The 19,920-nt window shown below is 36.8% G+C and overlaps 1 protein-coding gene across 1 annotated transcript; it reads right to left on the reverse strand.

The window, feature by feature from the left end:
• Positions 1 to 17,612: 17,612 nt before the first annotated feature.
• On the reverse strand, positions 17,613 to 18,548 carry LOC118900487 (olfactory receptor 6B1). The gene has a single exon (XM_036862859.1). It carries the CDS (start codon positions 18,546 to 18,548, stop codon positions 17,613 to 17,615), a length of 936 nt encoding a protein of 311 aa, XP_036718754.1.
• Positions 18,549 to 19,920: the final 1,372 nt, after the last annotated feature.

Consider the following 19,920-nt stretch of genomic DNA (forward strand, 5'->3'; position numbering starts at 1 on the left):
TATCCAAACAGTGGAATATTATTTAGCACTAAATTGAAATAAACCATCAAGCCATAAAAAGACAGGAAAGAAACTTAAATGCATATTTCTTTGTGAAAGAAGCCAATCTTAAAATGCTACCTACGGTATGGGTCCAACTGTATGACCTTCTGTAAAAAGCAAAACTATAAAGACAATAAAATTATCAGTAGTTACCAGAGGTTGAGGGGGGAGGGATGAATATGTGAAGAAAAGAGAATTTTTAGGGCAGTGAAAATATGCTGTATCATCAATTATAACAAATGTGCCACTCCAGTGGAGGATGTTGATAATGGGGGGGCTATGCCCATGTTGGGAGGCAGGGAGTATATGGGAAATCTCTGTAGCTTCTGCTCAATTTTGCTGTAAACCTAAAATTGCTCTATATATAAAACATTAAAATAAAAAAACAAGTCTAAAAAAAAAATCTAACCCTGTATTTCCCCCAGAAGTGCTAGTTATGTATTTGTTAATTCAGTGTTCACAGCGACTTTATAGAACATAACTACTACAAATAACTAAAAATCAACTGTATTATTCTGGTTCATAAGGAAATTTCCTGTTGGTTTTGGCTCTGTCTTTACTTGTCCAGGAAAAATTTATCTGCTTCAAAGATAGTCCATAGGAAACAGACTAATACAGCCGATTCTCATTATTTGCAGTAGTTGTGTTCTATAAAGTCACTGTGAACACTGAATTATTACCAAATACCAAACTAGTGCTCTCAGGTAAAATACAGCATTAGGTTCCTGCAAACCTCTAGTCACAACATCTTTATCAACCAAAATGCCATTTGCATTATATAGGTTCCCTTACCAAAACAAGCCCATCTCATCAGCATTGAAAACTTACTCTTCCACTTAACTTTTTTTCTTGTATAACACTTAGCAAGTATTCTAAAAATTCTTTCACAGTCCCCATATCTGCAGAGAACACCTTGCCTGAGCGTTTAACATTTTTCACACTGCACTGCCTTTTGAAAACTGTGAGCCAGCCAGCACTAGCTGAGAAGGATTAACATTTTTCTGACTCTGGGTAACATGATCACAATTTTTTTGGCTTTAAGACTCACAACAATGCTGCGCATTACACTTTTTATCATTTTTCATCTTATGAATGCACATTTTAGCCATGTTTCCATCTCTTCCACAGATTCATCATGCGCTATAGCTGTTACATTAGCATTTTAAGAGAGTTCTCATGTACACATCAGCAAATTTCCTCTTCGTTTTTCTGGATATACTGTATTGTTGATTCATTAACATTGGACTCAAGGCCAAGAGCAAGATAAATCATGCCTGAAGAAGGTTATCTAACCTTCATCAACCAAATTTATGGTTATTTTTTCCATAAAGCACACCACAATCTTCTTGTGCTCAGGAACACTAGACAGTACTTCAGTGTTACATTTGGGAACTATTTTAAACAGTGAAATTACCAACAAAAGGCACCAAAATGTGAAAAATGTGGCATTAATTAGACTACAAAAGGGACACGAGTTTACAACATGAGAGCTGAAAAAAGAAGGCAGAGTATCAGCTTGTTCACCTTAGCTGGAAACATGCATATTGAGAAACTCAAATTTTCAGCCACTCTGCTCATGTCCATGAATGACCATGAAGGTATCCCACGTGTTTATTTGGGGTTACACGTACATTTTAGCAAGTAGACAAATTCACAATTACAAAATATTCAAATAATGAGGATTGGCTGTATCTATGAAAATACTCTGCAAGAAAAAGGAAAGAAACTAGAAAACTTAATAGGTGATAAAGAGTACTCATGAGAGAAATTTTCTCGCATAATAGATGAAAATGGTAACCAAACATTTCTCCATAAAACTTTATGAAGCTCTTTTCTCTGTAAAACAAAACTTTGCAGAGACTCACAACTTTGTAGAGAATCAAGAATTTAGGAAAAGACAAATGGATAAAGAAGATGTGGTACATATATACAATGGAATATTACTCAGCCATAAAAAGGAACGAAATTGGGTCATTTGTAGAGACATGGATGGATTTAGAGACTGTCATACAGAGTGAAGTAAGTCAGAAAGAGAAAAACAAATGTCGTATATTAACGCATATATGTGGAACCTAGAAAAATGGTACAGATGAACCGGTTTGCAGCGCAGAAAGTGAGACACAGATGTAGAGAACAAATGTATGGACACCAAGGGGGGAAAGCAGCAGGGGGGTGGGGGTCGTGGGATGAATTGGGAGATTGGGATTGACATGTATACACTGATGTGTATAAAATAGATAACTAATAAGAACCTGCTGTAAGGCTTCCCTAGTGGCACAGTGGTTAAGAATCTGCCTGCCAATGCAGGGGACACGGGTTTGAGCCCTGGTCCAGGAATATCCCATATGCCACAGAGCAACTAAGCCCACGAGCCACAACTACTGAGCCTGCGCTCTAGAGCCCATGAACCACAACTACTGAGCCCACGTGACATAACTACTGCAGCCCGCGTGCCTAGAGCCCGTGCTCCACAACAAGAGAAGCCACCACATAACTACAGAAAGCCCGCACGGAGCAACGAAGACCCAGTGCAACCAAAAAAAAATAAAATAAAATAAATTACTTAAAAAAAGAACCTGCTGTATAAAAAATAAATAAAATAAAATTCAAAAATTCAAAAAAAAAGAATGTGTGTATGTGTGTAACTGAGTCACTTTGCTGTACAACAGAGATTGGCACAACATTGTAAATCAACTACACTTCAGTAAAAAAAAAGGTAATAATAAAATATGGAAACAGAATGCAGTGCTAAAACTGGCCTGAACTCTTACAAAAAGTAATCAGACAAAAAGGCTGAGTATGGGGCACAGAATACTCTTCTATATTAAAAGAGACTAAAAAGACCTAACAACCAAACATGTGAACCTTGCCTCCTGAACTGAAATAAAAAATGCTGTAAAGACATTCTTGAGATCAGTAGGGATGACATGACTGAATGGCTGTTTACTTCCTTCGATGTGATGTGGTGCTCTAATGGTGTAGAGTGGGGTCTCTCAGTCTCAACACTCTGGAGACAGATAATTCTCTCTTCTGGGACTTTAGCAGCATTTCTGGCCCCTGCCCACTAGGTGTCAGGAGCACCACACCTGTTCAGGTGCAAGAAGCTGAAAAGTCAGCGCCGGTTTAGAATTAGGAATGAAGGTTGCATCACACCATGAATTTAATAAAGAAACACCTTAAAATGGTTAAATAGTGAATTTTATGTTACGTGAATTTTTTCTCAATAAAAAATGTAAAAAAAAAAGAATTTAGGAAAAACATAGTGATGCAGCAAAAGGAGATGAAATATGGAAATATAAAGCTTAAAATAGAAATGAAAAACTATGGAAAAAACTCCAGAAATGAAGTTGAAATTGGAATGGGGAAAAGAGAATAGAGACACTGCTGGAAACACACTAAGGAAATTGAGCATAAAAATAATAAAAGCAGCATAACCAAATTGAAATAGAGAGTTAAATTGAATTAGGAAAATAAAAGATATGAAAGTTAGGCATAGGAGACAATGCATTCATTTTCTAAAATATCTAAATCATAAAATACAAGTATTTAAAAATACAGTTCAAGAAAATTTTTGTGAAGTAAAAAAATAAATGAATCTAGAAACTGAAAAGACAAACTTTGTCCCTGGTAAATTGACACAGAATGGTCATATAAGAATATATCTTAGTAATGTTACTAGATTAAAAACATAAAGAATCATGTGGTTAGCGAGCGGAAAAAACTACTTATAAAGCAAAAAAAAAAAAAAAATTCCATCTGGACTTACACATTTCTATAGCAAATTTCAATGCTAAAGTTTGTGAAGCAACACCTACACAATCCTTCAGGAAAGAAGGAATCAACCAAGATATATACCCAGCCAAATGGTTATACAAACACAAAGCACAGTGTAGAACATGAAAAAAATCCAAAGAATATCAGTCCTAGAAAATCTATGGCAAAAGAATTGGCAGTGAGAATTGAAGCGTTTTAATTGTAGACTATGATGAATATAATTATGAGGATTAAGGTGATAGAGCAAAATTCAAATGCTTAAAACATGCCCTGACAATGCAGAAACAAATATAAGTAACAAAAGTTGACAGGAAAGAAGGAGAGGCGTTCTGTAACCCTGACTTCCTCATCTTTAGTATCTAGGAACAAAAATATTTGACTTAAATTAAAAAACCAGGTGATTTATAAGTACATTTAGTTGATGACAGTAATAACCAAGAATGATAAGATCAACTAAATGTAGGTGGAAGAAAAGAGAGAAAGAAAGAAGGATAAAGAGTAAGTACTCAGAGAAATTTCATTATTGCCCACAGTAGGTAATTATTACCTGTGGTAGATAATTAAATTCAATGTAAAAACATAGAAAATTAAGGATGTTATACAAAGTTATAGATATAAAACATAACCTCTAGAATGAAACCACAGTTTTCCTAATTATTAATAGACGTGTGCATGACAAAAATAAAATATACAACGTAGTTTTTCAAGGCTATAAACCCATCAAGTTTAACATAAAATTAGATGATAGAATCCATACCAAACATTTTAGTCACAACAATAAATGTAAATAGACTTAAACTCATCTACCAAAAAAAACTTAGAGACTAGATAAGAAAAACAAAGTTCAAGTCTATGCTGTTCACAAGAAACATAGGCAAAGCAGAGATTCAGAATATTTAGAAAGAAAAGTGTGGATAATGGCAAATGGGGCAAATACAAACACAAGTAAAGCATGAGTTGTAATCTCAATATCAGAGGAAGCTTAATACAGACAAAAAAAAGCATAAATCATATAAGGGCACTCATAACACCAAGCAATGTAATTAACACAGAATATACAATAGTTATACCGATGTAACTTCAAATGAAATAAGGTCAACCTTCACAAAGCAAAAACTACAAGTGATTTAAGGAGAAATAGAAAAACAGAAGCGGTAGGAGATATTAGTTCACCTTTCTCAGTCCCTATCAGATCACTGAAAAAATTAAGATATGGAGGATTAAAAATAGCATAATCAATAAAGTGCATCATATTAATATTGCACAGACTCTATCCTGAAAAAAATGAGTCTTCTTTCCAAATGCCAATAGAACAATCACATGCACACATACACACAAAGGTCACATATCAAGGCTTAAAGAAAACTAATTTCAAAAATTAGAACTAATACAGACATTATTTTCTAAACACAATCCAAAAAAATATAGAATACTAGTAAGAAAACTAAACATCCATGGTCTCTTAAAAATTAACACAACATGTAAACACTATGTCAAAGAAACTTTAAAGAATTGCTTAGTGATGCAAAAACCTGATCAAATGGAAAAACTTTTATGTTCTTGAATAGGAAGTCTGAGCATTATAAATATGTCAATTCCCCTAAGCAATTCAATAAATATAATGCAATTCCAAAGTAGCAACAGGATTTTTAAATTAGATAGGGCATGCTAAAATCATATGGAAAACTAAAAAGCATGAACAACTGGCAAAATTTTATAAAAGAAGAGTCATAAGGAAGACTAAACTTTTTCTATTTTCAAACTTCGTAAGATTACAGTAATCAAACAGTGTGTTACTGGTGCATGAGTAGAGAGATACATGAATGGATCAGAATAAAAAGACCATAAATAGACAAATGTATATTGGAATTTTATGATGAAAATGGCATCTCAAATCAGTGATGCAAAGTACAATAAACGTACTAAAACCTCATCAAAACACAACACAAATTCAACCTCTTCTAAAAACTACTTTTTATTCACTTCACTCTTAGCACATATTTCTTATTCTTCTGAATTCTTATAGAAACTTCTGTCCGGATATTTCATTAAGTATTTTAACTCATATTGAATAATTTAAATATTTCATTGTCATCTTTAACATATTAATGTCTATTTCCTGTGCTGGCGGTAAATTATGTGAGGTCATGAACCATGCTTTATAATTCTTAATATCCCGTCTAACAGTTCATTTCACATAAGTGCTCAGCTTTTTGCAGACCATGAGAAACTTCTTAAACTTTCAAAATCTCAGTTTAGTAATTTGTATAATGAATTATACAGATTAGATAGACCAGATGACCTTCAAGGCCTGTCTCAGTACTAACTCTCCAATGCCAATTTAATCGTTGAGTATTACTCATATTTGCCACTAGATGGCACTGACACCAAATAAACACTGCTTGAGAAAACTGACTTTTTTTTTATTAAGTGAGTTGTAAAAGTAAATAATCAGAATAGGTAGCCTATTATGCATACCAGTTATAATTTGTGAAAAATCAATTACAGAGAATCATAGAATTTTTTCTACTTTTTTTAATGGACAGTTATTTGCTAATAAACAACGAGTATCCTCAAAACACACATTTTTTGCAGTAATGTTTGTGAAATCAACCGAAAATACCTTGTTAAACAAATGCTTACTGAGTTCCTACTCTGAACACAACAATATGATGGTTGTTTGAGACTACACAAAGGTAAATCATGTGTGGATGCTCCTATAAAGAAAATGAAATATATACAATTTTTTTTTTGAAATATATACAATTTTAAAAAACAAAATACAACTTGAAAATGAGTTTATTCAGAGGCTGCAGATATTACTTTCAGGTCAGAAATCAGCACTGGTCTTCATGGGGAATGGGGCATTTTATTTTGGGGTTATGGGCTCAATTTGTTGTGTCACATAAAAAACAAAAGCTTGTTAAAGCAGATAGTAGAGGAGATATTGAATATAAAACGAAGGTCTTTGGACTTTATTCATAGACAATGAGATAAAATTGAAGACTTTTCCACACAGAGTTTCGTGATCATAGATACGTTTAAAAGTTATGACTTCCTGACTGAAAGTGAGGGGATGAAAAAGGTATTTCATTCAAGAGAGCAGGGGTAGCAATACTCACATCAGACAAAACAGACATTAAAACAAAGACTATAACAAAAGACAAAGAAGGGCATCATATAATGATAAAGGGACCACTACAGGAGGATATTACACTTGTTAACATATATGCACCAAATACAGGGGCAGCTAAATATCTAAAGCAAATATTAACAGATATAAAGGGAGAAATTGACAAAAATACAATAATAGTAGGAGACTTTAACACCCCACCAACATCAATAGACAGATCATCCAGACAGAAAATCAAAGAGCAAACAGTGGTCTTAAATGATACAATAGACCAGTTGGACTTAATAGATATCTACAGGCCATTCCACTCAAAAATGGCAGAATACACATTCTTTTCAGGTGCACATAGAACCTTCTCCAAGATAGATCACATGCTAGGCCACAAAATACATCTCAACAAATTTAAGAAAATAGACTATACTCTAAAGCTATAGTAACCAAAACATCATGGTACTGGTACATAAATCAATGAAACAGAATAGAGAGCCCAGAAATAAACCCACAAAGTAATGGTCAATTAATATACAAAAAAGGAGACAAGAATATATGGAGAAAAGACAGTCTTCAAAAGTGGTACTGGGAAAACTGGATAGCTACATGTAAAAGAATAAGATTTGAATATTTCCTCATTCCACATACAAAAATAAACTCAAATTGGATTAAAGTTCTAAACTTAAGACCTGAAACCATAAAACTCCTAGAAGAGAACATAGGCAGAACACTCTTTGACATAAATCACAGCAATATTTTTTGTAGATCTGCCTCCTAATCCAAAAGAGATAAAAGCAAAAATAAGGAAATGAGACCTCATTAAATTTAAAAGCTTTTGCACAGCCATGGAAACCACTGACAAAATAAAAATGCATCTACTGATGGGAGAAAATATTTGCAAATGATATGACCAATAAGGGGTTAATATCCAAAATATAAAAACAGCTCATATAACTTGGTATCAAAAAACCCAAACAAACCAATTAAAAATCAGGCAGAAGCCTGAACAGACATTTTTCTGTAGAAAAGATATAAAGATGACCAACAGGCACATGAAAAGATACTCAAACATTGCTAATCATCAGAGAAATGCAAATCAAAACAACAGATATCACCTCATACCTGTCAAAATGGCCATGATCAAATAGGAAACAAATGACAAGTGTTGGCAAATATGTGGAGAAAAAGGAATCCTTGTTGTATACCATTGGTGGGATTGTAAATTGGTGCAGCCACTATGCAAAACAGTATGGAGCTTCCTCAGAAAACTAAAAATAGAACAACCATATGACCAGAAGAAAATGAAAACTAATTCAAAAAGATACATGCACCCAAATGATCATAGCAGCATTATTTATAATAGCCAAGATACAGAAGCAATGTCAGTGTCCATCAAAAGATGAATGGATAAAGAAGATGTGGTACATATATACAATGGAATAGTACTCAACCACAAAAAAAAAGAATGGAATTCTGCCATTTGCAACAATGTGGATAAACGTACAGAGTATTATCCTTAGTGAAATAAGTCAGACAGAGAAAGACAAATACACTGTGTTGTCACTTATATGTAGAATCTAAAAAATAAAACAAATGAACGTGTATAACAAAATTAAGACAGACTCACAGATACAGAGAACAAACTAGTGGTTACCACTGTGGAGAGGGAAGGGGGGGGTGGGGCAAGATAGGGGAATGGGATTAAGAGATACAAACTACTATGTATAAAATAAATAAGCAACAAGGATATATTATTGTACAGCACAGGGAAATATAACCACTATGTTGTAATAACTTTAAATGGAGTATAATCTATAAAAATACTGAACCACTATGTTTTACACCTAAAACTAGTATAGTGAGCCAACTATACTTCAGTTTAAAAAAAGTTATATCTGCTCACATAAAGACTACATGATCTCACTGATACATGGAATCTAAAATAGCCAAATTCATAGAAGCAGAGAGTAGAATGGTGTTTGACAGGGCTGATGGAAGGGGCAAGGGGGATGATCAAAGTGTACAAAGTTTCAGTTATGCAAGAAAAATAAGTTCTGAAGATCTACTACAGAACAGAGTGCTTAGAGCTAACAATACTGCATTGTATACTTAAAATTCTTCTAATAGGATAGATCTATACTAAGTGCTCTTACTAAAAAATAACAATAATTAATAATAACAACAAAAAGGGGGTGGGAGGAAACACTGGGAGGTGATGGTTATTATGTCATGGCCTTGATGGTGGTGATATACTTACAGGTGTACACAGCCCCAGACGCATCAAGTTGAGTATATTAAATACACACAGCTTTTACATGTCGATTATACCTCAATAAAGCAATTTTTATGAACGATACATCTGCTGGTGGTGTGGTTATTTGATGAGAATAAGAGAAAGGAAATAGGGCTACTGGTTGAAGGGATATGACAGTACATTCCTGTGAGAGATTCTGACGGCTTAGAGATGAATGATGGCAAGAGTGATGAGGGGTATAGACCATCAAGGAACACAGTACGGGATGGACTGAAGTGGAGAGCAAGGAAAATGAGAACAAAGATAATAACTGGTAAAACTGGAGAAAATGAGTCAGTTTTATTTTTAAGAGTTACGACGATATTAAAGTGATTAATTTGAACATCCTGAGTTTTAGAAGCTGACACTACAGCTTCTCTCTCCACAAATCCAGTGTTTTTTTCTGCTCAGCGACAGCAACAGCTTCCCATTTCTGTTTTTTGCAGCATGCTACATGCTCGCTGATGATTTAAAAAGCTACTAGATCTGCTGAGTAAGCATTATGATTGTAGCATCATCTAAAGCAAATACTCAGAGCCAGGTCTTTCTTGAGTCTGTTAGTAATAGCCACAGAATTGTGTACATCTTTAGGATTCTTCTCATAAGGAAACTTTTCAAGACATTTACAGTAGTATTAGAGAAATACCCTGTATAAACTTCTTAGTTTCTTTCCTTTTACTCAGAAGCACAAACTCTCCCTTAATTCAGTTCAGGTTAGATTAACACTGTTAATCAGGCATCAACTATATGCCAGGGGCCGTGTTAGACTCTAGGGAGACAAAGATGAATAAGACAAGTTCCTGTTCCTTTGATATCAGGAAAGAGAATGCAGGACAGCTGATCGTGCCTCAGACAGAAAGGGGAGGTAAGGTTCCTGAAAGAGGTGATACCTAAATTGAGTTAAAAGAATGAAAAAACAAAAACAACCCAATCACATAACTGGAGATGGCAGGATGTTTTAAGCTCAGGAAATAGCCTGAACAAGACAGGGATGCCTAAAATAGCATGTTGTGCTTATAAACTACAAGAAGTTTGAGACCAAAAGTGTCAGGTGGGAATATCTGACACTGATGCTGGAGAAGGAGGTGCCGAGGTGGGAAGCATGGGCAGGAACACAGCAGAGAGTTTTACGACCCAGCTAAGGACCTCGTCTTCGTAGGTGGTGAAGAGAAACAATGAAGTGTTTTAAAGAGGAGTGTGACAGGAGCACAGTAGCATTTTCATTTAGGGGGGAATTATTTTATCTTGGAAACAGGCAATACAGCATTTATTAAGCAGAAAAACAGTAGAAAATATGAGGTAAGTAAAAAAAGGAAAAGGAGGACCAGAGGGAGGAGGACGAGACACAAAAATCTTGCAGTGCATCCACTCCTAGACAAACACTTCTTCTATTTTGCATCTGTATCTCTAGATTTTTTTCTTTTTAGATTATTATTGTCCACATGGCCTCAGCCCACCATGGGGACATTTCAGTGTCTCAGACTAATCATGAATCAAAAGAGAAACACTCCAAATGTCAAATATGTTTTATGTAGAGTTATAATAACTGCTTTAGTATGCTCTCAGTTCTGAGCCCTACCGTTACCATGACAACCTTCACAGCAAAAGGCAAGGTTGATGAAGTTGTTCTGATCTAGAAGCTTTGCCTCGCTATTTGATGCTTTAGATTTTTTAATACCAAATAAACCACATCCTTTGTGCATACTCTGTTATACATTAGAAACATCAATTTACCTAAATTTCATATTTCAATATAATTTGTTTACCCTATGTATACACTTATGGGGTCATAACCAGCCCAATCCACAGAGGCTTCTGGGCCTCAGAAGAATCTGTCAATAAACAAAAGGGAAAAAGGAAAATCATACTTTGCCATTCATTGTTATTCTGCCTTGGTGTAATATCACTAGTACAGAATGTAGGAAGCAGGTTAAAGAAATAGCTGCCTAGTTCTCTCAAACTATATTGGGCTATTTAACCTTCATTTGATTAATATTTGACCCATCTACTCTCATCTCTGCAGCCTGAAAATTATTAATGGTTCCTCCTTTTATCTCTTTTCATAAAAGTATACATATGCCATATATTCGTGTATTTTATGAGATCACACTGTACATCATTTTTGTAATTGCTTATTTGCAAACTATTTTTTACCCAATAGTATACTACGAGCCACTTGCCATGTCATTTTTTTTAGCTACAATATTTTCCATCACAAGGACATTTTTCTCTATCCAACTATATTTTTTAACATGCTGGGGTTTTCTTTATTCATTTTTTTCTATTATAAACAACATTGCAATGAGCATCTCCTTAATTATTTCCACATGTATGCATTTCCTTAGTATAAATGTCTAAATTGGAATTATTATACTACAAGTTTTACTTTACTCCGAGCATTATTAGCCTTCTCCACATAACATGCCACTCTAATTCTCACTACAAGCGGCTAAACTCAGTATGTGTTTTGCCTATAAAACTTTGTCCCAAACAGAAATAAAAATAATCCTTTACTGAACACTTACTCTGTGCTGAACACTAAATTAATTACTTTACCTGTATTCACTTATCTTCAAACCAATGCAATGGGGTAGGTACAGTTATTAGCCTCATTTTACAAATGAGGAAACTGAGGCACAGAAAGATTAAACTTGCCCAAGTTTACACAGCAGGAACTAGTTTCAAAGTAGGTAGTGTGGCCCCAGAACCTGTGCTTTTCAGTCACTGCACTTTATTTGTCATGACTGGCTACTTCTCATCATTCAGGCTTTGTGTAAAATGTTACCTCCTCATAGGCCTTCCTAGACCACTGCTACTAAAGTATTCCATCATCAAAAAGTCTACAAATAATAAATACTGGAGAGGGTGTGAAGACAAAGGAACCCTCCTACACTGTTAGTGGGAATATAAATTGGTGCAGCCACTATGGAGAACAGTATGGAGGTTTCTTAAAAAACTAAAAATAGAGCTACCATACAATCCAGCAATTCCACTCCTGGGCATATACCTGGAGAAAACCATAGTTCAAAAAGATACATGCACCCCAGTGCTCACTGCAGCACTATTTACAAGAGCCAAGACATGGAAACAATCTAAATGTCCATCAACAGATGAATGGGTAAAGAAAATGTGGTATATATACACGATGGAATATTACTCAGCCATAAGAAAGAATGAAATAATGCCATTTGCAGCAACATGGATGGACCTAGAGATTATCATACTAAGTGAAGTAAGTCAGACAGAGAAAGACAAATATCATATGATGCTGCTTATATGTGGAATCTAAAAAAAATGATACAAATGAACTTATATGCAAAATAGAACAGACCCACAGACATAGAAAACAAACTTATGGTTACCAAAGGGGAAAGGAAGGGTGGGAGATAAATTAGGAGTTTGGGATTAACACATACGCACTACTATACATAAAATAGATAACCAACAAGGACCTACTGTATAGCACAGGGAACTATACTCAATATTTTATAATAACCTATAATGGAAAATAATCTGAAAAAAAAGATATATATGTATGTATAACTGAATCACTTTTCTGTACACCTGAAACTAACACAACATTGTAAATCAATTACACTTCAATAAAAGAATAAAATAAAGTATTTCCTAGCCACATGCTATTATCATGTTGCTTATTTACCACTTGCCCTGCCTCGCCCCACTGCCCCACATCTAGTCTCCAACAAATAAATAATGAACATGTGCCAACATTCATTTAACCTGTTAGTAAGAAGCAGGAAGACAAAATAAATTGTCCCAACAGCATTAAGGAACAGAACTTTACACAGTCAGCCAGGAAAGGAATACCAACATAAGATTACTGAATTAGATATAAGCCTGGTGAACTTTTCACAGCCCAATAAACCAAATCAACTTTGGTTCAACTTTTCTAAAGAGGCTGAAGAATTATAACATCTTGTCAATGTCTGCAGGTTAACTGATAACTATATAGGGCTTTAAATTCTGCACCTTTGTCTGTTGTAAATTGTTGGTCAAATGTACGGCAACATTCCCCAAGAAAGCTCCATTAGTATCAAACAGGCTTATTAAAAAAGGCTTTGGCATAATATCAAAAAGTCAAGAAATTGTCATTCTGCCTTTTTTCCAAGTTTGAAAACATTTTTTAAAAAAAGAACAAGAGCTCTATTCTTCCTATACAGAGAGGATTGCTTATTGGCTTGTCATCTTGGACCTGGAGCTCAATGTAGCACCCATGAGAATTGGGTTGTCTCCATTTAGCAATAGAGGGGAGTGATGGGGGAGGATTTTTTTGGTAAGCATGAGCATCTTAGAAAGTTTATCTTAGGAAATAAGGTATGTGGGGGTTCTAGGCAACCAAAATGGAGTAACGTAGTGGGCATTTGCAGTTCTGAGCAGCCAAATTCAAACTGCTCCCTTGTCTTGATAACAAAAAGATTTCTTTTTGTTATCAAGGCAGATTTCTTTTTGTTATCAAGACAGATTTCTTCTGTCTGGACTGATCTTTGCCCAGTTAGTCACATGTCTTGCTCCTTCAGCTTCTTCACATATTTGCTCCAATGTCATTTCCTCAGTGAGGATTTTCTGGAACCTCGTATTTAAAATTTCAAATCTTGGGCTTCCCTGGTGGCGCAGTGGTTAAGAGTCTGCTTGCCAATGCAGGGGACACAGGTTCGAGCCCTGGTCCGGGAGGATCCCACATGCCGCAGAGTGGCTAGGCCCGTGCGCCACAACTACTGAGCCTGTGCTCTAGAGCCCGTGACCCACAACTACTGAGGACCGCGCACCTGGAGCCCATGCTCCGCTACGGGAGAGGCCACCACAGTGAGAAGCCTGTGCACCACAACAAAGACCCAACACAGCCAAAAATAAATAAATAAAATTTCAAATCTTGGTGGGGGGCTGGTGGTGGGATGAATTGGGAGATTGGGATTGACATATATACACTAATATGTATAAAATAGATAAAAGTTCAATGGCCCACAATTTTTACTTAATGTATTACATGAAATTTTCCCCATGACAATAAATATCCTTCTACAATATGAAACAAAAAAATAAAGTAAAATTTCAAATCTCCACCAGCACTTTCCAGTACTCTTCCATACACTGTTTTCCCCATAGCACTATTGCCACCTGAACTGGTATACATATTTGTTTCCTAGGGCTACTGTTGTTACAGTATTAACTAATTTGTTAATTAATTAAAACTAATTTGTTAATTACAACAAACTTGATAGCTTAAAATCACAGATTTATTTTCTTACAATGATGGCGGTCAGAGGTCCAAAATCTGGTGCCTCCTTTGAAAGTTCTAGGGCAGAATCTTTCCCTGCCTTTTCCAATTGTTGGCGGCTCCAAGCATTCCTTGGTTTACGGCATCATAGCTCCAGTCTCTGCCTCCATCTATCTTCACATGGCCTTTCCCTCAGTCTTCTCCCCTTCTCTCTCTTAGAGGAACATGTCATTGGATTTAGGGTCCACCCAGATAATCCAGGATGATCTTATTTGGATATCTTTAATTTAATTACATTTCAAAGACGCTTTTTTCCAAATAAATTCATAATCACAAGTTCCAAGTTGAGGATGTGGACATATATTTTGGGAACCACCATTCAACCCACTACATTATGTATGTACGTATATATGTATTATAAATGTACAAATATATTGTCTGCTATCTGTTCCTACCTACGAGGGTGACAAGTTTTTGTGTTTTGTTATTGTTATATCCCTATCACTTGTGCCTAGTACATAGTAGATACTCAATAAATACTAGTTGAATGAGCTAATTAATATAGTCCCCTTAAAAATATACTGCATGTATAAGTAATATTTTTTTATTTGATGAAGCTTCTTATAAGCTTGGTTGCTATATCTAAATCCTGAGGGATTAGTCTCAGGGTAAACAGCTAAAACTGACTACCAGAGTTTATATTATGGTTACCTAAACCCACGCAGGCTGGGTCAAAACTTGTCACTTGCTTTATGCATCTCACCTTACAAATAGCTCTCTTCTGTGTGCATTTATCCATTACACTGCTATTAAACATCTTCTCTCTGCTGAGGCTGATTCCCATATTGGTCTGATCTGTACCATCTACTTTTCGGAGGCCATGCATTTAGATATTCTTCTCACAAAGAGGTCAAGGCTACATTTTGCTGATTCCCATCTGCTCTTTTGAAACACAATAGAATTTATGAAGAAATTCTACTTCCACGCTCTCTCTCATTCAGACACTTCTGAAAATAATAAAGAAACAAGCATCCCCTTCCATCGGGAGTCTCCCAGCTTATATACATGAAGCTCAGGCAGTGTGGACAGTTTCAGACAGGTCGAGGGCACAACCTTCCCCACCAGTTTCCTCATGTAAACCCTAACCAAACTTCAGTTTGCTTAGGTCTCACACTGGTCCAGATTTTTAACAATCAAGATCTTTTGCATCATGCCAGGTGATCTTCAAGACCACTGCGTAAAGGAAGCAGAGTAAGCATTATTATTCCTATTTTACACGTGAGGAATCTGGTTCAGAGAGTTTAGATGGTTTGCTCCAGCTCACATGACAAAAATATATCTGGGACTAAAACTCAGATTGTCAGCAACCAGTTGGTTGTTTACACCCCTCATTTACTGATTCCTGCTAAAGATGTCTTTGCCTGTTTTTCCGTGTACACATTTCAGAGCCCTATATGACTTTACTGTTATGTTTTGATTCATCTGAATTATCTCAAAAATAATCACTTATCTTTATATGTTTGGGTTTTAAATGGAAATACGTTTATAACCACTTTTTTGTGTATGAAGGGACCAAAATATGTTCTAGGAGCAAACATTGAATCATTTCCATTATGAGAATCATTTCCTTTTGTACCTTTATTCTCTAAAGAGGTTTGCATTTTACCTTTGTTTCTTTCTTTCCTGAGGAGTATACTTCATGTGTCCATTTTTATTTTATTAACAGTTCTCTAGATATAGTAATTGATGATTCCAACCACATCCCTGCACAATTGGCTTCCACACTAGGCTTGCTAAAGGAGCATGTTTTCTCTTTGGGGAGACCCCATGAGCTAAGAAAGGACCTAGGGCTTAGAGTTAGCAGATCTGGGTTTTGACCTCTGTTCCCCACTGTCTGTGATTATTCATTATTTACTTCCTTCTGTTCTGGAAGTTTGTAAAATGCAGAAAAGAGCCCACCTAACGCCTCTTACTTCAAAAGAAAGAGAAAACATTCTTGAAAGTATTGTTTGTGAAAGAGGATGCAAATTATAAAAGCCATTCTATTTTAAACTGCTCTAATGGAAGACTTAAATTCCTACTGACATCAGCATGTTACATTGAATACAACTTAAAGTATAGCTCCCTTTGCCATTGTCAGAACTATGAATCAAGAGTGGGCATATCCATGTGCCCTTCTGCAGGTGTGTGGGTTCATTTTATGAAAAAGGTAAGGCGTACATGGGTAGGGTGTCAGATAAACAAGTAGGAGAGTTGAGAGACACTGTGGTATAGGACGAAAATCTGTCAATTCCTAAGACGGGGGCGCTAGTGATTTGTATATGAGGTGAGGGAGTGAGACCAAAGGAAGTAAAAGAAAACTGAAGAGGAATGAGGGAACACTGAGATCAGAAGAAAAGAGGACTGTGAGGGCAAGCTTCCTTTAGCAAATAATATACGAGATGATATTTATTTATTTATCAGCTATTATGTGCTCATCCACTAGAGGATACAAATAAACATACTGTGACATCTAGGAGGCAAATATGAAATTCAACACAAAACAACTGAATAAGTTATATAAGAAGACAAAATATCATTGAAAAAGGTACAGTTCACTTACGGATAACAGAAAGCACTCCAGCTGTTTGAAGCAGAAAGGTACTTAATACAGGGAAATGGGTGCTTACAAAAAGTGCTGAAAGGCGTAGAGGAACAGTCTCTAGTCTGTGCCACCAAGATTGACTCCTGGCATAATATCCAGAATGGACTGTTAAAGCAGCTGCTACCTCTGTCTCAGTCAGAAAACTGAGAAGTCAGGAAGCTGTCACCAAATCTGTTTCCCCCGAGTGTTTAATGCTTGCTAGATAAAACAGCTAATTCATATGCTGCCATCTCTCTCTCCCACTTAACTCAGGAATTTACTCACAGTCTTAGAAACCCCATTTTGGATCAGAGCCAGAGAATTCTCTATTCAAGGGGTATGCCCTTAGAACACAGACTGATGCAGACCTCAGGACACAGCCAAGAGCCGTGGTTAATGTGGATGTGGTGAGGTCACATTAACGTGAGTAATATCCAGGTGAGGCGTTAAAGGAGAAAGGATGGAGGACGGAATAGCAGGCACCAAATCAAATTACTTCTTTCTAATCAATTGTAACAGACTAGCCAGATCGGAAGGCCTGGCAATAAGCCAGTTTCTTCAGAGCCTCTCTGACCTCTCGGTTCCTTAGACAATAAACGAAAGGGTTAAGCGCAGGGGTAACAGTGGCATAGAAGATGGAAATAACTTTGTTCATGTTGAAGGCATGAATGGCTCGGGACCAGACATGCATGAAAAGAGTAGCTGAACAGAAGATGGTGACCGCCACGAGGTGGGAGGCACAAGTAGAAAACGCCTTCTGCTTTCCTGTGGGCATGCGTAGGATGGTGGCCAGAATGCATGCATAGGACAGGACAGTGAGAGAGAGGGGCAAGAGGAAGATGGCCAGTGCCAGGACAAAGTCCACCGATTCAGCTGTGGACATGTCTGTGCAGGAGAGGTTAAGTACTGGAGAGATATCACAGAAGAAATGATTGATGACATTGGGGCCACAGCAGCTGAGGCAAGAGATGAAGTAGATCTTAGCCAAGGAGATGCCAAAGCCATTGGTCCAGGAACCAAGAGGCAGGAGGAAGCAGAGCCCATGGCTCATAATGGTGGGGTAGCGCAGTAGGCGGCAGATGGCCACATAACAGCCGTAGGCCACGGCAGCCAGGAGCACACATTCTGTGCACATGAGTGCAATGAAGAAGTAAAGTTGTATCATACAGTGCGTGAAGGAGATGCTGCTACTCACGGACCAAAAACTAAACAGCACCGTGGGTACAGTGACAGAGAGGTACCAGGTCTCCAAGAAGGACAGCTTGGCCAGGAAGAAGTACACGGGCCTGTGCAGCGGCCGGTTCTGCTGCACCAACAGGATGATGATCACGATTTCAGCCACTGTCAGAACACAGGCCACGAGGAACATGAGGAACACTGTTGCACGCACACCCCAGTTCCCAGGAAACGCCACCAGAATGAACCTAGTGACCCGTGTCTGGTTCTCCACTTCCATATTGGAGACACAGGGCTTAACTCTCCTGGGGAAAAAAATCACTTGGTCAGACTTGCATCTTTTGCCTTCTCTGACTAGTAATAACAGTAACAGATATCATGTTTTAATAGTATATTATAGGCTAGATCATACACTGGGTACATTATGCACATAATGTAATTTGATTCTCACATAGCCCCTTTATACATGTTATTATACCCATCTTAGTAATGAAGAAACTGAGATTTGGAAAGGTATTAAGTTACTTAACCACATTCCCACTGGCAGCAGGGCAGGAATCACATTCAAGTCCAAGTCTAAACAACATGCTCTATCTAATATCCTACACTGCCCTTCACAACCACACCCAAATTAAACAGTATCAAACCACCATGTTCCATGTTACCATTGCCAATTCTAAAGGATACACCTGGCTTTCTTGGCCTTTCATCCACCCAGAGCTCTGGAAATTCTACCTTTACAATTCATTTATCCCTCACATACCAATACTTTTTTCCCTCTACAATCCACGGAGATAGAGTGAAGCCTGTCATATTCTGTGAGGTGCATGAGAAGGTGAGATGAGGAGAGTTCAGTTTTTCAGTATTAAAAACCTGGACCTCGGGCTTCCCTGGTGGCGCAGTGGTTGAGAATCTGCCTGCCAATGCAGGGGACACGGGTTCGAGCCCTGGTCTGGGAAGATCCCACATGCCACGGAGCAACTAAGCCCGTGAGCCACAACTACTGAGCCTGCGCGTCTGGAGCCTGTGCTCCGCAACAAGAGAGGCCACGATAGTGAGAGGCCAGCGCACCGCGATGAAGAGTGGCCCCCGCTTGCCGCATAGAGAAAGCCGGTGCACAGAAACGAAGACCCAACACAGCCAAAAATATAAATAAATAAATAAATAAATAAATAAATAAATAAATAAATTTTTAAAAAGTGAAATTCTTTAAAAAAAAAAAAAAAAAAAAACCTGGACCTCAGTCAAGTACCAGGTTTGCCCATAGATTGCTATATGAACCTTGAAATCTTATCCTCTCTGAAACCCAATTTCCTCTTCTGCAAATGTGAATATTAATATTTATTTAGCTTATGTCAATGTGGATCAAAACCCAAATGAAATAATGTAAATAAAATTTTATATAAACTCTAAATGACAGTAAGTGTGAAAGGGCTCTTACCCCATGTTAGGGCATTAAAAGGTAGGGATGGACTAATAGTAGTGAGGAGAGTAACTGCTATGGGCCAAGCAGAATGGTGAGCATACCTGAGCTTCCTCTTGGGGAGATTTAAGTCCTTGGGGGTAGAGGTGAGAGTCTCTCGGAGGAGATTTTTTATAAAATAAGCAAACAAAAAGAAATACATAATAAAATATGAGACATTTTCTACAAA

The sequence above is a fragment of the Balaenoptera musculus genome, chromosome 9, assembly GCF_009873245.2.
Source record: "Balaenoptera musculus isolate JJ_BM4_2016_0621 chromosome 9, mBalMus1.pri.v3, whole genome shotgun sequence".
Lineage (NCBI taxonomy): Eukaryota > Metazoa > Chordata > Mammalia > Artiodactyla > Balaenopteridae > Balaenoptera > Balaenoptera musculus.